General features: G+C 46.1%; 1 protein-coding gene across 1 annotated transcript in view; it reads left to right on the forward strand.

The window, feature by feature from the left end:
• LOC306977830 (uncharacterized protein) overlaps positions 1 to 19,460 on the forward strand; it is a gene marked incomplete at both ends in the record, with an annotated part of 44,319 nt that overhangs the window by 24,341 nt on the left and 518 nt on the right. Inside the window, 6 exons of the mRNA XM_079576270.1 lie at positions 11,325 to 11,393; positions 11,719 to 11,775; positions 12,342 to 12,410; positions 16,624 to 16,778; positions 17,987 to 18,087; positions 18,155 to 18,263. Coding sequence (XP_079432396.1) covers positions 11,325 to 11,393; positions 11,719 to 11,775; positions 12,342 to 12,410; positions 16,624 to 16,778; positions 17,987 to 18,087; positions 18,155 to 18,263 — 560 coding nt within the window. The remainder of the gene's footprint in view (positions 1 to 11,324; positions 11,394 to 11,718; positions 11,776 to 12,341; positions 12,411 to 16,623; positions 16,779 to 17,986; positions 18,088 to 18,154; positions 18,264 to 19,460) is intronic.

Genomic DNA, 19,460 nt, shown 5'->3' on the forward strand with positions numbered 1-19,460 from the left:
CTTGTAGAATTTCAATCGAGTGACATTTTACTTTCTTAATGGGTGCATGTATGGAAACGACACATTCGAGTGTACATAAACCTACCATCTTTTTCATTTTTTCTTCGACATATCTTTTCTTCTGGGCTACACCCCTGTCCTTTCCCTGATGACAACCCAGTGATTTATACCCAATAAACATAAAAGGTGTGCCTGTATATTTTATACCAGGCTTTCCAGAGCCACCAGGCCACTCAAAGTACACACGATTCGGGGATAGAGGTTGCCAACCTGTGAAAATAGAATGACTGTAAATGAATAACAATGAATAAAAAATACGTATTACTTGACTCAGTGACACTAATAAGGCTATTATTCCGACTGTCACATACACCTTATAGGATCCCTACAAGTTCCCCTATGTTTACCTTCATTGTAATAATTAGTGTCAACATCGACAGTAACAAATCTTGTCTTAGATTCTTCCATCACTTCTTCAACAAAAGAAATCAATTCTTTTTCGTTCCCAAAACAATACATTTTTATCATTTGTGTTTCCCCGCTGTTCGATCAATTATTTTGTCTTTGGCGCCACTGACAGCTGTCACTCACAGCTCAAAAACACCGCGGGGAGAGCGGTGTACGTCATCATTTTGAATGACCAGTCGGCGTAGACCGTCCCTCCCGAGGCGACGATCTAGCAGCAACCCCCCACATACGCCGCCTCACCATCCCTCTTCCGGGTAGTCACGGAGCGTTAGCTGTGGGCGGCTCACAGGTAATCAGTATAGCTCTCTTTACCATAACTATCGTATCTTACTCGTTGTTCAGGCGATTGTATCACTTTTAGCTCCGGCTGCGCCGCGGTGTACAGGGGCCGGCTATGGGGGCCGATGGCCTAGCTTTTGTCCTCCGTGTGTGTCCCTCTGCTTGTTTGTCCTGACAGCGCTGCCTCTGCGCTCGGAGGAGGTACGTGTTTGTTTTGATCAAGGCAGTGGTAAACGTGATCATTTCGTAGCCTAACGTTTCTTTTTTTAAATAGGTCTCCACCACAACACCATGGCTGTCTCGCCTTCTCGCCTTCTCGCCTTCTCGCCTTCTCGCCTTCTCGCCTCTCGCCCTTCTGCTTTGTATCTATGTCGCCTGGGTTGTTTCCTTCCCTGTGGTCAACCCACTGGCGCACTTCCACAAAACTAAATGAACGATTTTGCCCACGTTGACTGTGAACTGAAACGTATGTTTTTATGGTACTTGGTATGATGAAATGAAGTGAAACGAAATAATTCTTTGAACCTAATACAAAGTAGATAAATGAAGTACTATGTTTTTTATAATGGAACTGTCTATGCCTCTTATTCAACTACGAACCTGTGTGTCCTCTATTGCTTGTTTATTCAAGCTGGCGTTGTTGGTATTTTAGTTACTTTTAAGTATATTATGTTTAATTTCTACCACCTTAACCACCGTTTTGCCACATTTTGGCGTTGCTGGCAGGATAATTGATAAAATAGAGGCTGTTCCATGTAATAAAAACAAAACTGATGCACCCCTGCTAATGCTAGTAAAGGTACCTGTCTAGTAAGTGGCTCTGTTCCCAGTGCTGGTTCAGCACTGTTCAATCTTTTATGTCCATTTTTGTTTTTTCAAAGTGTCTATATTCTATATTCACTGATGAGGCCGTGTAACCCTGGATGGTCAGATGGATGGAGTAGTGGATGGTTGGTGAATGGCCACAATGTCCCAACAAGGCTGTGACGTCAGTAAGGAGGGGGCGGAGTAATGTTTTGGGCCAGAATCATGGTGAGAGAGCTGGTCGGCCCCTTTAGGCCCTTTTAGGCTCCCTGAAGGTGTGAAAATGACCTTTGAAAAATATGTGTATATAACTTGACCAGTTAAGATGTTTTTGATTGAAATGTTACCGCCCAGTAAGTATGACCTCGTAATGCTACAAATACAACAAATGACCATTTTCAGTTAATTACAAGCTTTAAAATGTATTGAAACGATGAGTTGCATAATAATTTGGAACAGTGGATTTTGAGGTTTTTATTATATTCACTGGGAGATTTTTTCAACCACAATTAAATGATCCTCTACCAGTTAAAGACGTGAAAATTATGCTGACACTCATTTTAGTTGACAATTTAGACAATGTCAAAAAAAAAATGTCATTTGCATAATCATTTGGACCGCAGTGTATGGGCTATATGCACAGTGACCCCACGTGATTTCCGCCTGGACAGTCAGCCAGACGCTGTCCTTCCTGTCCGTTATCTCTTCCCTTTAAAAATGAGCAGGTCCCACAGAAATGAAGCAATAGCTTAAGATTTGGTAAAGGACAGCGAGTAAAAGTTAAGATGTGACTGAAGCAGGTAAAAAAATATTACGTGAGACTTAACTGGGGCGACAGTGGCGCAGATGGTAGAGCGGGTCGTCTCATGGTTGGGGGTTCGAATCCCACCTCCTGAAAGTGCACACTGTCGTTGTGTCCTTGGGCAAGACACTTCACCCACATTGCCCCCAGTGTCTGCGTACATTGGTGTATGAATGGGTGAGTGGATCCTTGCTGTAAAGCGCTTTGAGTGCCTAATGTAGGTGGAAAAGCGCTGTATAAGTTGAGACCATTTACCATTTAACGACTTCACTGGAGGAAACTCCGTGTTCATAACGGTGGATGTTTTTGTCTTGAGGCTAACGCGGCTAACACAAAATAAAAAATAAAACTAGCGCAAAGTTTTGAACGAGCCTGCGCAAAAAAGAATCGTCCTGTTAGTACTTTAAATAATATTTACTTGTACTTGTTGTACTTGTAATATTTACTTACTTGTTGTACTTATACATGTTATATTATCATTTTTCAACACTAGCCTTTAGCTCTAAGATAAAAGCTCCTATCTTACGACAGCTGGCGTTTCCTTTGGGGCTGGATTCACAGTGAACATGATGTTTGTAAAACGTTGCTATGACTCCATCAGTAACTCGTCCTTAACCAAATCCTGAGCTTCTCTATATTTGTGTGGGAACCTGCAAATTGTGAATGTAAACGATCGCTGACAGGAAGTCCAGCGTCTGGCTGACTGTCCAGGAAGACGTCACATGGGGAAACTGTGCATATAGCCTATTGCTGCTTTTGTGGCTGCATTTGATTTTTTTCTGAAACTAGAATTTTACCATCTATAATATAAAACACAATCGCGAGTAAGGGCCATAAGGGCGCCGCCCTGTTTATTTCCCAGAATTACGCGGGCAGCCCCCACGTGAGCGTCCCACCGGCCGCGGCGGTGCTGCTGTCCGAGGAAAACCCCTCCTCTCAACGTCCCCAGTCTTTAACAAATCAAACCATTACATCACAAAAGAAAACCTTGGACATCTCTGACACCCTTGTACTGTATGAACCTGCCGAAGAGAACGTTGCTTTAAGAAGTTTGAGTGTAGGAAATGGACTCTTGGAGATCAACAACCCTCAAAGGCCCTTTGTGAAGATCCCCATCTGTAACCATTCAAAACATGAAATCATCCTGCCAAAGAGAACGACTCTAGGTACCATCCAATATGTCGACAAAGTAATTGAAACAGACATACTTGAACCGCCCACAACTCAGCCCATACATACATCAGCAACAGCAGTGGAGACAATCAAAACCGCTCCTCCTTGTGACTCTTCTGCTGAGATCCGGTTGCCCCCAGTCGACATTAGTCACCTGTCCAGACCAGCAAAAGTCGGTTGGGAAGGTGCTGATGGAAGAGTGTGAGGCGTTCTCCTGTGACAGTACAGATATAGGCTGTATCCCTTCACTGAAAATGGAAATCAGACTCAAAGATGACACGCCGGTTCAGAGGGCCTACGCCTCCATCCCCACGCCCCTATACAGGGAAGTAAAAGAGTATGTGCAAGAACTGATAGTCAAAGGATGGATTGTGAAGTCTCAGTCCCCCTATGCAGCCCCGGTCATCTGTGTGAGGAAGAAGGACGGATCTTTACATCTTTATGTCTGCTAAATAGCAAAACCGTTCCAGACAGACACCCGCTTCCCCGGAAAAGTCCTCCAAGCTCTACAACGCCATGGAGTAGGGTTGGGCGATGTTCCCTTAATTGGCCGTTGACGATGTTTACAGTGAACCATCGTGATGGACGATGATATCATCCATTTCTCATTATAAGCATTTTTTAAATACATTTACATAGCCTATATATGCTGCATATTACTATGTATGTTAGGAAAATGTGAGGTTTCAGGATAAGTTGATCTAAACTAAACATGATCTGATCAGAGTCATGGAGCACGAATTTTGCAACAGAAATGTGTTAAAACACATGCGTAAAGTCTGAGAGGAGAACGATTTATTCAGAGTGTCAACTTTTGAAGCCGCTCCGCGCGCCGCCCGGTCCGTGTGCTCGTAACCTCGTAACTCCTGCACCGCCTCTTTCTCTCCTCTCTCTCTCCTCTCTCTCCTCTCTCGGTCTTTCGTGAGAATAATCTAAACCCATGCGCGCTCAGCCAGCTCCGATGTGAGAACCATCTAGTCATTTTAAAACGGTTTAAGTTTCCGTACGGAGCAAAGCAAAACCATGCGCTGTTAAACTCTGAGCTGCAGAGAGAGAGAGAGAGAGAGCCCCACGCGTCAGAAACAGAGCAGCGCTGCGTCTTTACTTTAATAATTACGGCGAACACATCACGGCTTCTGGCTTCTGGCAGGCTACTGAAACTAGCGCGCATATTAGTTATAGCCGTGATTTCATTTACAGTGCAATCCCTGCAAAGTTTGTAGGTTTACAAAGCCTACAGAAGACCAGTGCGTGTTTCTGACAGGAGGGGGCGTGGCATCACGATGGTGGCTCTCCATCGTGATGTTGCTCATCCATCACGATGGACGATGATATCGTTCATCGGCACAACCCTACCATGGAGTCAAGCTAAAGCCCGAGAAGTTTGAGTTGTTTCGTAAAGAGGTCCGATATGTCGGTCGTCTAGTGTCTGAAGATGGAGTGAAAGTAGATCCTGTGGGAAATTGATGATTTTTAGCTAATGTTATATTTTATAATGCTATTGAATGTTTTTTATGAGTTTAATCTATGTGCTTTAAGTTTCAGTGGAAAACCAATCATTTCACACGCACATTGCTGTAACAATACCCCATTTCTCGCTCTTGCATTCTTTTGCTCATATCTATGGAGACGTCCAGGTGCCCACACCAGTCTGGACAATAATAACTCCAAATAAGGCATCAGGAAGACACTTCTAGTGGAAAACTACTGAGAGAAAAGCTTGGTGACCTTGGCCTAAGCTTAACTCATCTCCTATCTCTTCGTGAACGTCACATTTTTGATAATATATATTGTAAGAGCGCAGTTAGACGATGCTTTTCCCGGGACTGCCCCGCTCGAGCACCGTGTGTGTATTAGTGTAGGGACTTTAGCGCTCGGAGAATCTGTGTTTAGAATTGTAATTGTTATAGGGAATAAATCTTCTTTGTCTAAAGCTACTGAATTTTGGTGGTTTCTTCTTGGACCTTGGGATCAACGAACACGCTGGCGAGACCTTTTTGATACTTTAATACTTTAAACTTAACTGTTTAACTGTGTTTAAATTGATCTTATGGAGTCAGATCTTGTGTATATTAGAGTGCTAATATTTCCTGTAAAATCGCCTACAATCCCAAAGACATTGAGGCTCAAACACAAAAGACCACAAACTGTCGGAGAAGTCAGGCAACTTTTGGGATTCCTGAGCTATTATAGGACATATGTGCAAGACTTCTCACGTATTGCCAAACCTCTGTACGACTTGCTTCAAGTTAAACCAGACACAGCACCGCCCAAGTCCACCAGAGGCAGAGCAAAGTATCCCCAGCAATCTTCTCGAGCTCCAGTGCAATGGAACAAGGAACATCAAGAGATCCTCGAGCGCTTGATTGACATGCTGACCCAGCTGTCAGTGTTTGCGTTCCCTGATTTCACCCGCCCCTTCGTACTCCACACGGACGCATCCCAGAAAGGCCTCGGTGCAGTCCTCTACCAAAACCAAGACAAAAAAATGAGAGTGATTGGGTACGGGTCACAATAACCCCTTGACGTATGTCCTTAGCACCGCCAAGCTCAAAGCAGTAGGACATCGTTGGGTGGGACAGCTCGCAGATTTCCATTTCGACATAAAATACCATCCAGGAAAAGTGAACATCGACGCCGATGTGCTGTCCCGCCATCCGCTTGGCATCGAAGCATTCATGAAAGAATGTTCCAGGGAACTGTCAGAGGAAGCTGTAGATGCAGTATGGGAAGGGAGCAGAAGAGCCAAGCAAGTTGATTTAGCTTGGATTGCAGCTCTTAACCTCGCCTCATCAAGTCCATCCCTGGAAGAACCTCTATAGTCCATCAGCCATGACCAACTTGTCCGAGAACAAAAAGCAGACCCAGCTATCGGGAAAGCAGTGGAAATGAAAGAACAAGACATAACACCAACAGAAGATGACAAAGCCAAATTTGACACAAACACGAAAAGACTATAGAGAAGCTCCAAGCTCCATCACGATCAGGGTTGTGAATTTGAGAACGAACTGTTCAAGTCCCTCAGAGAGCTTGCCGGTGTCGGCCACTCAAGAACTTCGCCCTACCACCCCCAATATAACCCTGTTGAAAGACTGAACCGCACTCTGTTGCAGATGCTTCATACACTGGGAGAGAAAGAGAAACTAAACTAGAAGGAACACTTGCCTCAGACGGTTCATGCGTACAACTGCACTAAACATGAGGCCACGGGATTCACCCCATACTTCCTGTTGCATGGCCGACATCCTCGCCTTCCAGTGGACCTTCTCTTTGGCCTCATGGCAGAAGAAGAAACGGGAATTCCACACAGTTATGCTCAGAAATGGAAAGGAACGATGACAGAGGCATACAGAATTGCAAGTGCAAACAGCCAACAGTCAAGCTCAAAAAGGAAATCCAACTATGACAAAAGATGCAAAGGTGTTGTTCTACAAGTAGGAGACAGAGTACTTGTACGGAACCTGAGTGAAAGAGTGGTCCAGGCAAGCTAAGACCCTACTGGGAGCACACAGTCTACACCGTGAGAGAGCAGGTTGGAGACAACCCTGTCTAGAAAGTAAGTCCAGAGACAGGAGGCAGTCCCGTGCGTACCTTACACAGAAAAGTGCTGCTCCAAGTGAACGACTTGCCAGTAGACATTGTCCAGAGTCCAGTTGCCAGTCCACAAAAGAGAAACAGGAAGCGAAAAGACACAATACAATTCATTAAAGAGGGGGTATTATGCTTTTTTTCAATCACATAGTACCAGTCTATATCACACTACAATGATGACCAAACCTTCTGTTGGTCTGTAAATGCAGTAAATTAGAATAACTGCCTTGTATAAAATGTCTCTCTCAAAATGGCTGTAGTGAATGTCTTGAAATAGGCCTCTGTCTCTTTAAGAACCTCTGACCCTTTCAGACACGCCCCCTCCACACGCTGTCTGTGGCATCAGTGGGGAGGGGGTTCTGCTGAGGAGCAGTGGTTGGTTTCTCGGCTGGTGACGAAAGTTCGGAGGCGTCTCCAGGAGGTGGGGGCGTTCCTAGGAGGACTCAGGCAAACCTATCCCTAAAATGGCCGCCATCAGAGTTTTTACAGATTACTCAGAAATACGTGAATGTGCCAAGGCAACACTTCAGGCATGTTTTTAATGAGGGAATGACATAATAACATGATGTATGGGGCGACGGTGGCGCAGATGGTAGAGAGGGTCGTCTCGTGATCGGAAGGTCGGGGGTTCGATTCCCACCTCCTGAAAGTGTACACTGTCGTTGTGTCCTTGGGCAAGACACTTCACCCACATTGCCCCCAGTGTCTGCGTACATTGGTGTATGAATGGGTGAGTGGATCCTTGCTGTAAAAGCGCTTTGAGTGCCTAATGTAGGTGGAAAAGCGCTATATAAGTTGAGACCATTTACCATGTATAGCTTGAAAAAGTCCATTTTGCATAATACCCCCCCTTTAAGTCGAGAAGCAAGTGACTCAGAAGAAAATGAACCGCTCTACTGGTTCCGTGTTCCCCCGGCATCTGCAACAAAGCCAACGTCCAGCTGAACCAGTTCATGTTGAGTCACAACATCCCATCACAAGGCAGACAAGACAAGTACAGAGAGTTGGCATTCAGCCTGAACAAGGAGGAGACAATGTTGCAGAAGAAGAACAAATAATGCAAAGTGACGACAGACAAGACATGGACCTACCTCAACCAGACACCAAGAAGTGCCTGTCCCAGAACCTGGTCCGGGACCCGCAGCAGACCCTGAGCCGGTAACCAACCCTGAGCCACAGGACATCCGCCCCGAGTCGCCACCCCATCTGAGGCAGTCCACCAGGCACAGACGACCCCAGATGGTCTTTACCTACCCATCCTTGGGCCAGCCAGCCTTCCGGCCTCATCCTTCGGTGAACGCTGTCAGCGTCCAGCAGCCAGCACCATATCCTTTTATGTGTTATCCTTCTATCTACCCTCAACCTTTTTATCCCTCTCCTCTTACCCCTAACCCTTATTTACCACTATCGTATGCTATTCCTTGCTATTAAGCATATCAGAGATTTGGGGAAGGAAAATGCCTGAAGATTCAGGACACTGGTACAGAGACTTTTAATATGAGACTTTTATTAGTATAGGGAGCAAGGTTATCTAAGTTTAAGTGTCAGGAGCCACTTTTGTTGTTGGATGACCGTGAGACGGCCTTGGGTTATGCGTGCTCCAGCTTTGTCAGACTGCAAAGCAGAGAGCCAAGACGACACAGAACTAACCAGTGGTCTCCGTCTCATTTATTCATTTCAGGTTGGTAAAGGGTCACCAATCACAACAAATGGCTCAGATGAAGCCCACAAAACGTAGTTCAGCTAGAATTGTTTTGTAGTTGAAAGTTGACTTGTAAACTAGTAATGTTTTCACTCGTTAGTATTTAGCATTGAGATGCTAAGCTCGTGTGCTAGCCGTTTATGTTTTATTTCTAGCTCACTATTTGTAAAGTAACTCTCCTTAGTCACTCTATACACGTTTTTCTAGTACAGTATGTTTTTGGGGTAAAAGAAATGTTAGTTTGATAAAAGTCTGTGTGCTAAGCTGTTCACCTGACCATGTCGAGGTGACATGTAAGTTGAAAGTTGTAACATCAGATTATTACTACAGTGAAGTATGGTAGTACTAGTATTTTGAGTTTTTTGTGAGGTCCTGCGACAGTAAATTTGATAGACCTGGAGGTGAAGCTTTTGTCATTGATAAATCAAACATTGTGAAATGTTAGCCAATTAATTTGATAAATGCATTCTTTGTGTAATGACACAAGTAAAGAAAAGTCAGTTTGCAAAGCAGAGAGCCAAGGCGACACAGAACTAACCAGTGGTCTCCGTCTCATTTATTCGTTTCAGATATATTTTCTTTTTGTCATCGTGGTCACCAAGCCCTGGGACCCGTAACATAACGCTTTGAGAAGCTCGATATAATTGTAAGCCATTATTATCATGTACGTTCACTGGAGAATGAACTGTATTATATCATTATATTAATCTGCTACGCTCTTCTGAAGATGGTGAAAGACAGTTGTGTTTTTATCTCCACTGAGACCTGACAGTGTTTCACAGATGACAGGTGAAGAACGGCGTCAAAGCCAGGGGAGGAGGAGGACAAAGATGAAGGAGCGAGAGGAGGTGGTAGAGCTGACCAGTGCAGGACACCACGCTCTGAAACAGGGACAAAACCAGGAGGCGCTGCATCGTTTCAGAGGATCACTGAAGGCTGTACTCCACTTTCCCTAACCTCCACAAACATGTTCAGTCACAGAGGCTCAGGACGTACACAACATCTGATCTATACAATTTCATTGTCTATTGTACAATAACAAATAAAGCACTTACCTAAATGTTTGAAAAGATACAGTAACAGCTTATTTATGTCAGCCACAGGGTACATGCACACACCACATTCACACGCTCTGTATAGGAGTCTCCCCCGATGTGACAGGAAAAAAAGAGGAACAAGAGAAAAGCAGAACAATTCCATATAAATACCCGGTCAAAGACTTCTGACTGACACTGGTGAGGTTGCAGTGAAGAAGGATGGACCCCTCATCTGTGGTCGCGAGGAGAAGAACCTTTGGAACAAGACTTCACAGTGAAACCAACGACGGTGAGGGGGCTGCTCTCTCAGGTAAGACAACAAAGCCATGGGAGGAAACCTACACAGACAGGGAGAACATGCAGACTCCACACAGAAAGGGCCCATCTGGGGATCGAACCCACGACCTTCTAGCTGTAAAGCACGAGCACTAACTGCTGCGCCACCAAGAAGGTCCAAGGTTCCAGCCCAGACCATGTGGAGTTTTCTCATTGTCCTCGAGTCTGGGCGATTTCCTCTCGTGTGATCATTTTCCTCATCGACCCAGAGCATTAACCCCTTAACTCCCACCTGAACCGAGCACATTTTCTCCAGTTTGGCTTTACCCCAATCCAAAAGCTTCTGGAAAAAAGCTGTGAAAATAGCAATAAAACTGAGACGAAAACAATGATGGAAATGTGACAAAAAAGTGAGAAAACATTGACAAAAAAGTGACGAAAAATTAATGAAAAAGTGACAAAAATGTCACAAAATATGACAAAAAAATTACAAAAATATGACAAAAATGTGATAAAAATTTGACAAAAAAATCTCAAAAAATGACCAAAATGTAAAAAAAAAAAAAAACACAAAAAATTGATCAAAAATTGACGAAAAATGAAAAAAATGAGACAAAAAATCACAAAAATGTGACAAAAAAATTACCAAAAGAATGACAAAAAATGTGACAAAAATATGATAAAAATGATGAAAAAATGACACAAATGGGACAAAAGATGACATAAAAGTTACAAATATGAGTTGAATACCCAACGAAAAAATGATGGGGAAAAAAATCTGATGACGTGAGGAAAAAGATCCTCTCGGTTCAGGCGGGAGTTAAGAGGTTAAAAGATGGGCACATACAGAGGTCCAAAGTCCTCTCCTTATGTCACTGCAGTGTTGTGCTCCTTTCACAGGGAGAAAAGTCAACACATTGGTCTTGGTCCTTTTCGGAGTCCTGTGCATGACTCAAGCCACTCTCAACATTGTGCTGCGCCTGTACTTCAGTAAGCACTTGTTAACTACACTGTGAACATTGCCTGCTCAGTCTGACATGTGGATGGTCTTTGTAGCTGAAAACAGAGGAGTTGGCCCTGTGTGTGAGAACATCACAGCCCAGAGAGATGATCTGCAGCAGCAGTTTAAAAGTGAGTCAAACATTTGTGTGTCCTGTCTCTGTAACTGCACTGACACTCCTGTCTCTCTCAGCCCTTCAAACAAAACACCAAACTCTGTCTGAGCAGCGAGACCAGCTGGAGAAGCAACTGCACGATAAGAGTGAGTCCAGTGAGATATTCATTTAAGGAGAGAAATAAGGTTACACATCAACCCTCTCCTTCTCTGACAAATGTTTGAATTGATTGTATATGATACGTGCATGTTTTTACTAAGATGTTCCAAATAAACAAAGTGCATAAAGTAAGTAAATATATCACCGTCAAGCCCAATATTAAGTAACCCCCATGTAGCGGTGCCAGTCACTGTTTCCCTCATGAAAAGCTCGTGGAGTCCTTTCTTTATGTCATCTGCGTCTCCTGAAGACCTTCAAATGCAGATTCACTGTGACCCTTTATTGTTCTGACACATGGATGGTCTTTTGTAGACTCCGTGTGTGAGAACATAACAGCCCAGAGAGATGATCTGCAGCAGAAGTTTAGGAGTGAGTCAAACATTTGTGTGTCCTGTCTCTGTAACTGTGCTGACACTCCTGTCTCTCTCAGCCCTTCAAACAAAACACCAAACTCTGTCTGATCTGCGAGACGAGCTGGAGAAGCAACTGCACGATAAGAGTGAGTCCAGTGAGATATTCATTTAAGGAGAGAAATAAGGTTACACATCAACCCACTCCTTCTCTGAGAAATGTTTGAATTTATTGTATATGATACGTGCATGTTTTTACTAAGATGTTCCAAATAAACAAAGTGAATAAAGTAAGTAAATATATCACCGTCAAGCCCAATATTAAGTAACCCCCATGTAGCGGTGCCAGTCACTGTTTCCCTCATGAATAGAGTCCTTTCTTTATGTCATCTGCGTCTCCTGAAGACCTTCAAATGCAGATTCACTGTGACCCTTTATTGTTCTGACACATGGATGGTCTTTTGTAGACTCCGTGTGTGAGAACATCACAGCCCAGAGAGATGATCTGCAGCAGAAGTTTCAGAGTGAGTCAAACATTTGTGTGTTCTGTCTCTGTAACTGCACTGACACTCCTGTCTCTCTCAGCCCTTCAAACAAGTCACCAATCTCTGTCTGAGCAGCGAGACCAGCTGGAGAAGAAACTGCACGATAAGAGTGAGTCCAGTGAGATATTCTTACTCACTTAGTGTCATGCAAGCTCTTTCAGCCTGTCACTGTTTTATGAGTGGATTTTGGATATCTTTGCTAATCATATGTTATTGATTGACTGCGGAATTCTTCCGCAGTCAATTATTGGTTTTCATGTTCTTTATTATTATTCCTCTTCCATCTTTTTCCCGATTTTCTAGAGCTTTCAGCACCTTCATGCTTTGTGCAATTTATGCAAGTTATGCATCAAAATGTTCTGCATGTTGAGGAGAAGGGTGCTATTACTTTTGGGACTTCTGCAACTTATGGTTTTTCCGCAATCGGCCAAAATGTCGGAGATTTTTCCCATTGACTTATAATGGGGCTGCCGCAAATCCATGCTTTTCTGCACCTTTTTCTGCATTTTATGCAATTTCTGCACTTTGTGCATGTTCAGCTTCTACAACTTGTGGGTTTTGAGAAAAAATTGGCCTTCTGCAGTTTTCCATTTTTTTTATACGAGAGTTTGAAATTTTGCATTGGTGTGTATGGGGGAATCCAGCCAATGGGGGAGACTCCAGGACTTTCAGCCATTTGTGCAGCTTCTGCCAATCAAGCACTGAGGCCATTTCAACAGTTTGACCAGTTTATGGAATATAAATGTTTATACAATATTAATAATTTATGCAAATTAATCACTTTATGGGATTTAACCAGTTTATGCAACTTAAGAGTTTATGCCATTTAGGATTTATGAATTTTAAAGAGTTTATGCAATTTACATAATTTATGCAAATTAACCCATTCATGCATATTACCACTTTATGCAGTTTATACAGTTCATGCAACATGACATTTTATGCATTTTACCAGTTTATGCAAATTAGATTATGCAATTTGAAGAGTTTATGCAATTTCTGCATTCGCTTCCCGCATTTCCGCAGTCAATCGCAATGGTAAATTAATCACGTGAATAAGATTGTTTTAGGAGCTAATTTGCGTTGTTTAAAACGTCCACATTGTGGCTTTATGTAAATGAGTGCGCACGCGGAGCAGAGGAGTTTGGAGCGACAGACGTTACACAAGGGAAACTGGCTTCATAGCCTCACACTGTGGCTGCTGGCGGGCACCGTTCAGGTACATCACTGCCGACCGAAGTTCGACGGGACCCGTACAAACCCGACGGGCTCGGTCGGACTCGGACAAATATTCAGAACTTATGTTCGGGCTCGGTCGGACTCGGACACATCAGGGTGATGAGAGGGACCGCTCAGCAGTAGGGGCGGGGGGGATGTTGCGTCCTCACTCTTCTCTCCGCTTGCCACTACCTGCTTTGCGCGTTACGCACTTGTTTTGGCTCAAACCCTCCGAGATCAAGGGGAGACTTTACGCACAGGCTTCCTGCATGAAGTCTCTGTTCATTCGTCTGGCAAAATGTACAACAATCATCAGCTAATATATGTTCACAGCAGAACAGAAAGTTTACAGCGTGCAGTGTCTTTGGATCAGGGAGCGGAGAGAGAGGGAGGCGCAGAGAGAGGGAGGCGCAGAGAGAGAGGGAGGCGCAGAGAGAGGGAGGCGCAGAGAGAGGGAGGCGCAGAGAGAGGGAGGCGCAGAGAGAGGGAGGCGCAGAGAGAGGGAGGCGCAGAGAGAGAGGGAGGCGCAGAGAGAGAGGGAGGCGCAGAGAGAGGGAGGCGCAGAGAGAGGGAGGCGCAGAGAGAGGGAGGCGCAGAGAGAGAGGGAGGCGCAGAGAGAGGGAGGTGCAGAGAGAGGGAGGCGCAGAGAGAGAGGGAGGCGCAGAGAGAGGGAGGTGCAGAGAGAGGGAGGCGCAGAGAGAGAGGGAGGCGCAGAGAGAGAGGGAGGCGCAGAGAGAGAGGGAGGCGCAGAGAGAGAGGGAGGCGCAGAGAGAGGGAGGTGCAGAGAGAGGGAGGCGCAGAGAGAGAGGGAGGCGCAGAGAGAGAGGGAGGCGCAGAGAGAGAGGGAGGCGCAGAGAGAGAGGGAGGCGCAGAGAGAGGGAGGCGCAGAGAGAGAGGGAGGCGCAGAGAGAGAGGGAGGCGCAGAGAGAGAGGGAGGCGCAGAGAGAGAGGGAGGCGCAGAGAGAGGGAGGCGCAGAGAGAGAGGGAGGCGCAGAGAGAGAGGGAGGCGCAGAGAGAGGGAGGCGCAGAGAGAGAGGGAGGCGCAGAGAGAGGGAGGCGCAGAGAGAGAGGGAGGTGCAGAGAGAGGGAGGCGCAGAGAGAGAGGGAGGCGCAGAGAGAGAGGGAGGCGCAGAGAGAGGGAGGCGCAGAGAGAGAGGGAGGCGCAGAGAGAGGGAGGCGCAGAGAGAGGGAAGCGCAGAGAGAGAGGGAGGCGCAGAGAGAGAGGGAGGCGCAGAGAGAGAGGGAGGCGCAGAGAGAGGGAGGCGCAGAGAGAGAGGGAGGCGCAGAGAGAGGGAGGCGCAGAGAGAGAGGGAGGCGCAGAGAGAGAGGGAGGCGCAGAGAGAGGGAGGCGCAGAGAGAGGGAAGCGCAGAGAGGGAGGCGCAGAGAGAGGGAGGCGCAGAGAGAGAGGGAGGCGCAGAGAGAGAGGGAGGTGCAGAGAGAGGGAGGCGCAGAGAGAGAGGGAGGCGCAGAGAGAGAGGGAGGCGCAGAGAGAGAGGGAGGCGCAGAGAGAGAGGGAGGCGCAGAGAGAGAGGGAGGCGCAGAGAGAGAGGGAGGCGCAGAGAGAGGGAGGCGCAGAGAGAGAGGGAGGCGCAGAGAGAGAGGGAGGCGCAGAGAGAGGGAGGCGCAGAGAGAGAGGGAGGCGCAGAGAGAGAGGGTGGCGCAGAGAGAGGGAGGCGCAGAGAGAGGGAGGTGCAGAGAGAGGGAGGCGCAGAGAGAGAGGGAGGCGCAGAGAGAGAGGGAGGTGCAGAGAGAGGGAGGCGCAGAGAGAGAGGGAGGCGCAGAGAGAGAGGGAGGCGCAGAGAGAGAGGGAGGCGCAGAGAGAGAGGGAGGCGCAGAGAGAGGGAGGCGCAGAGAGAGAGGGTGGCGCAGAGAGAGGGAGGCGCAGAGAGAGGGAGAGGGAGGCGCAGAGAGAGGGAGGCGCAGAGAGAGGGAGGCGCAGAGAGAGAGGGAGGCGCAGAGAGAGGGAGGCGCAGAGAGAGGGAGGTGCAGAGAGAGAGGGAGGCGCAGAGAGAGGGAGGTGCAGAGAGAGGGAGGTGCAGAGAGAGGGAGGCGCAGAGAGAGGGAGGCGCAGAGAGAGAGGGAGGCGCAGAGAGAGGGAGGCGCAGAGAGAGGGAGAGGGAGGCGCAGAGAGAGGGAGAGGGAGGCGCAGAGAGAGGGAGAGGGAGGCGCAGAGAGAGGGAGGCGCAGAGAGAGAGGGAGGCGCAGAGAGAGAGGGAGGCGCAGAGAGAGAGGGAGGCGCAGAGAGAGAGGGAGGCGCAGAGAGAGGGAGAGGGAGGCGCAGAGAGAGAGGGAGGCGCAGAGAGAGGGAGGCGCAGAGAGAGAGGGAGGCACAGAGAGAGGGAGGCGCATAGAGAGGGGAAAGACGCGTCTCGTGAGCCACGGATGAAAGTGGGAGGGCACAGCCCCATAGGCTTATGAACATATTGTGATTGTCGATTCGAGCGACGAGGACGAGGGCCGGGCTCGGACTTAAAAAAAAGGTCTGATCCGAACCATTGAACCTGAACCTTCAAGTGTCTTGAAATTGCACCCAAGGATGAACCAGACTTAACCAGACAAGGTCATGGCATCATCATCTGGGCTTTCCCAAACTGTTTAAAGGTATTTCAATGTTAGTGTATGTAGTAAACTTCTGACTTTGTAAAAAGTAACATCTGAAATTCAAAGAAAGTATGTAAAAGTAAATGCATCACCATCAGGCCCAATAAAGTAACTCCATGTATCTGTAGTCACTGTTTCCCTCATGAAAAGCTCGTGGAGTCCTTTCTTTATGTCATCTGCGTCTCCTCAAGACCTTCAAGTGCAGATTCACTGTGACCCTTTATTGTTCTGACACATGGATGGTCTTTTGTAGACTCCGTGTGTGAGAACATAACAGCCCAGAGAGATGATCTGCAGCAGAAGTTTAAGAGTGAGTCAAACATTTGTGTGTCCTGTCTCTGTAACTGTACTGACACTCCTGTCTCTCTCAGCCCTTCAAACAGAACACCAAACTCTGTCTGAGCAGCGAGACCAGCTGGAGAAGAAACTGCACGATAAGAGTGAGTGTCACGCTTTATACATTAGGTCTGATCATACAATGTAACTGTATGGATCTGTGCAGTGTCTTTTGCAGAATCACACTCAGAACAGAATTGGCGCTTTGTCAGAGGGAGTTTCTATCTGAGTGATGGTTCAGAGCTGTCCTGGAGGGACGGCAGACAGTACTGTCTCGATAGAGGGGCTGATCTCATCATTATCAACAGCCCAGAGGAGCAGGTAGGAACTACAGGAACTCTGTCATCACATGACAGAACAATGTTTTGTCCTCTGTGTCCTGGGTTTGAGTCTCTGGTCTGTTTGTCGAATTGTGACAGAGTGGAAGTTTTAGCTTAGTTCAATTACAGATAACAGAAGGACCACAGGTTCGTTTAACTGATTGACAGAGACATTTATTTAAGAATGTTCATAATTTAAGAGTAGTATTGTAAAAGAAGGTGAGCCAAAACATGGCAGATGACCCAGTAAATACATTTGACAGTCTATGTTTCAGAGTGGCACCTTTACATCGCCAGTCCATAAACAGAAAATAAATATACAAATGTCCATTACGTTAAACTTCCTCATTCCCGATTCCCAACCACTTTTACCTCCAGTCAGTAGACCACATAACGAACGTTTATCTATCCTCCTCCACATGACTCCGTGGAGTGATCTGGACCATGCGCCTGAAGCAAACATGAGCGCTCTGTAGTAACAGACGACGTGGGACCAAAAATCCACAAAAAGGAAAGGCTCACCGCCCGCAGGAGCCGATAGTTGGTGTCAGTGTCTGCGCCACTCAAATATGACCAACCCAACACACGTAGCCGGAACGACCCATTAACCTCACCTCATCAACCTCAAGTCGATTTACACATTTCTCAAGACGTGCCCTACTCACCCACCATTCCCCACAGCACTGCCCTGTCACTGGCCTTAACGGCTTTACACAATGACCCTAGTGCGCCTGATCGTCCTCTTAGCTTGGTGTCCAGTCTTGCGGCCATGACGGCGCAGCTACAGCGGCACATGACGTCGGAGGGTCGAAGGTCAGGTGAGGGGACGAACGTAGGCAGTAACGCCCCTTTATAGCTGGGTTTGCAGGGAAGACAAACCCGTCCCATTACAGAGTGTCTCACAGTCTTCACCCCGTTTGGCCTGGACTTTCCTGTTACGGGCCTAAAACTATTTTAATGCTGTGAGGGCCTTCCAAGGAGAAAGTGTGATGGACTGTTTAAAGCAGCTCTATCAGGCAAGTTTAGTGAGAGTGAAGGGTTAACACTGTCAGTAGAAGTCCACAGCTTTCATTTGTGTTTCGTCTTGGTTGACTGTTTTTCTGAGGTATAACAGGAAAATGGTCGCCAGACATGGCAGTTTTTTTTCTGTTTCTGTAGCCCTCGCCCTTCCACTGCATATTCAAACTGAAAGGTCTCTGTCTCTTTTAGAAATTAGCCATGAGCTTCGGGAAGCGCAGTTGGATCGGCCTGACTGATGCGCAGCAGGAGGGGGTGTGGAGATGGGTGGACGATTCACCGTTAACTACAAGGTTCACACTACAATACTTTACTCCACATTCACTGTACCATTTTTCTTATTCTTTTCTTTCATTGCAGCTTTTGGCATCCTAATGAGCCAAACGACGACAAAGGAAATGAGGACTGTGTTGAAGTCTTACCTTATGAACCAAGACATGCAAGCTGGAATGACATGCCCTGTGACGGTGTGAGAAATGTTATCTGTGAAAAGAGTGTCTAGAGACTCGAGGTCTACTGAGAAAAATTATCTCCTAATCTCAACCTTATTCAGTTCAGTTTGTTATTTGCATTTTATTCTTAAAAAGCAGAAACAATGTCAATGTGTTTGCGGCTGATGAGGAAGTTCAGCTTTTGAAACTCTTTTCAGAATGTCGTGGTCATGACATCATGTGAGAAACGATGCAGTATGCTTATGTGTGTATTACTACTACGGCCTAAACCATATAGATCATGGAAACATTCAATCTTTTTTTCTCTTAGTTTGCTTTCTTTATGTATGAAATGTGCCTTCTAAACAAGAGGACTCCGGTGCTCTTTTACTCGATAGCGGTGAAGCATTAAAAAAGGATTTAAAAAAAACGCAGTTGCAATTTATTACTTTGCTTTTATGGTTTGATGCATTTGTGGGGGGCGCTGTTTTGACTGTGGGGGCCCGTCCTGTCTCTGGCACAAGGAGGAGGAGGGGTGTTCAAGGACAAAAGGTGAATCACTGCGTTATGGCAAACCATCCACATCTCTCAAACATCAACACTTTCAGAGCTCCACAGTGTATCTGTTGGATTACATTTACATAGGAACTCCTGTATGTTTCACACAAAATATAATATGCAGTATGCTCTCTCAACACTAGATGGGGCTATTTGCTTGATTTTATGGCGAGTCATGTGACACTTTATGGCCTACACGAGTAACTTCTGGTCATTATTGCACTTCTTTGAGGAGTCTTTTCACTCAGTACTTTCTTAATGAATAAAAGAGTAAAATACAGATGATTTGATCTGATGTTCCACAATGAAGTACACAAATGTTGTTCATAAAATAAATCTCAAATTTGTTCATAGAGAAAGTTCAATGTGGTTAAGGCTGATGCACATGCAGAATATTACTCCTTTCTCAGCGTTGTGAGTTCGCATCCCAGGTCCGATTTGCAATTGTTTAACCTCTTACCACCCACCTTAACCATGTGTTTTTTTTTCCAGTTTATTCAAATCTTAAACATTACAGCTTATAGGCCAGTGTTATGCCTCAAAACTGATCTAAACAGATTTTTTGTCTCGCGTTGTTGCCTTGTTTTTTTGGGACACTTTTTGGTTGAGTTTTTGTCACGAGCACCTGGTGGTCGGGCCATTGCCCACGGGGCCCAGCCCGAAGGGACAAGGTAGGC

Source organism: Gobius niger (assembly GCF_951799975.1).
Source record: "Gobius niger genome assembly, chromosome: 18".
NCBI classification, from domain to species: Eukaryota; Metazoa; Chordata; class Actinopteri; order Gobiiformes; family Gobiidae; genus Gobius; species Gobius niger.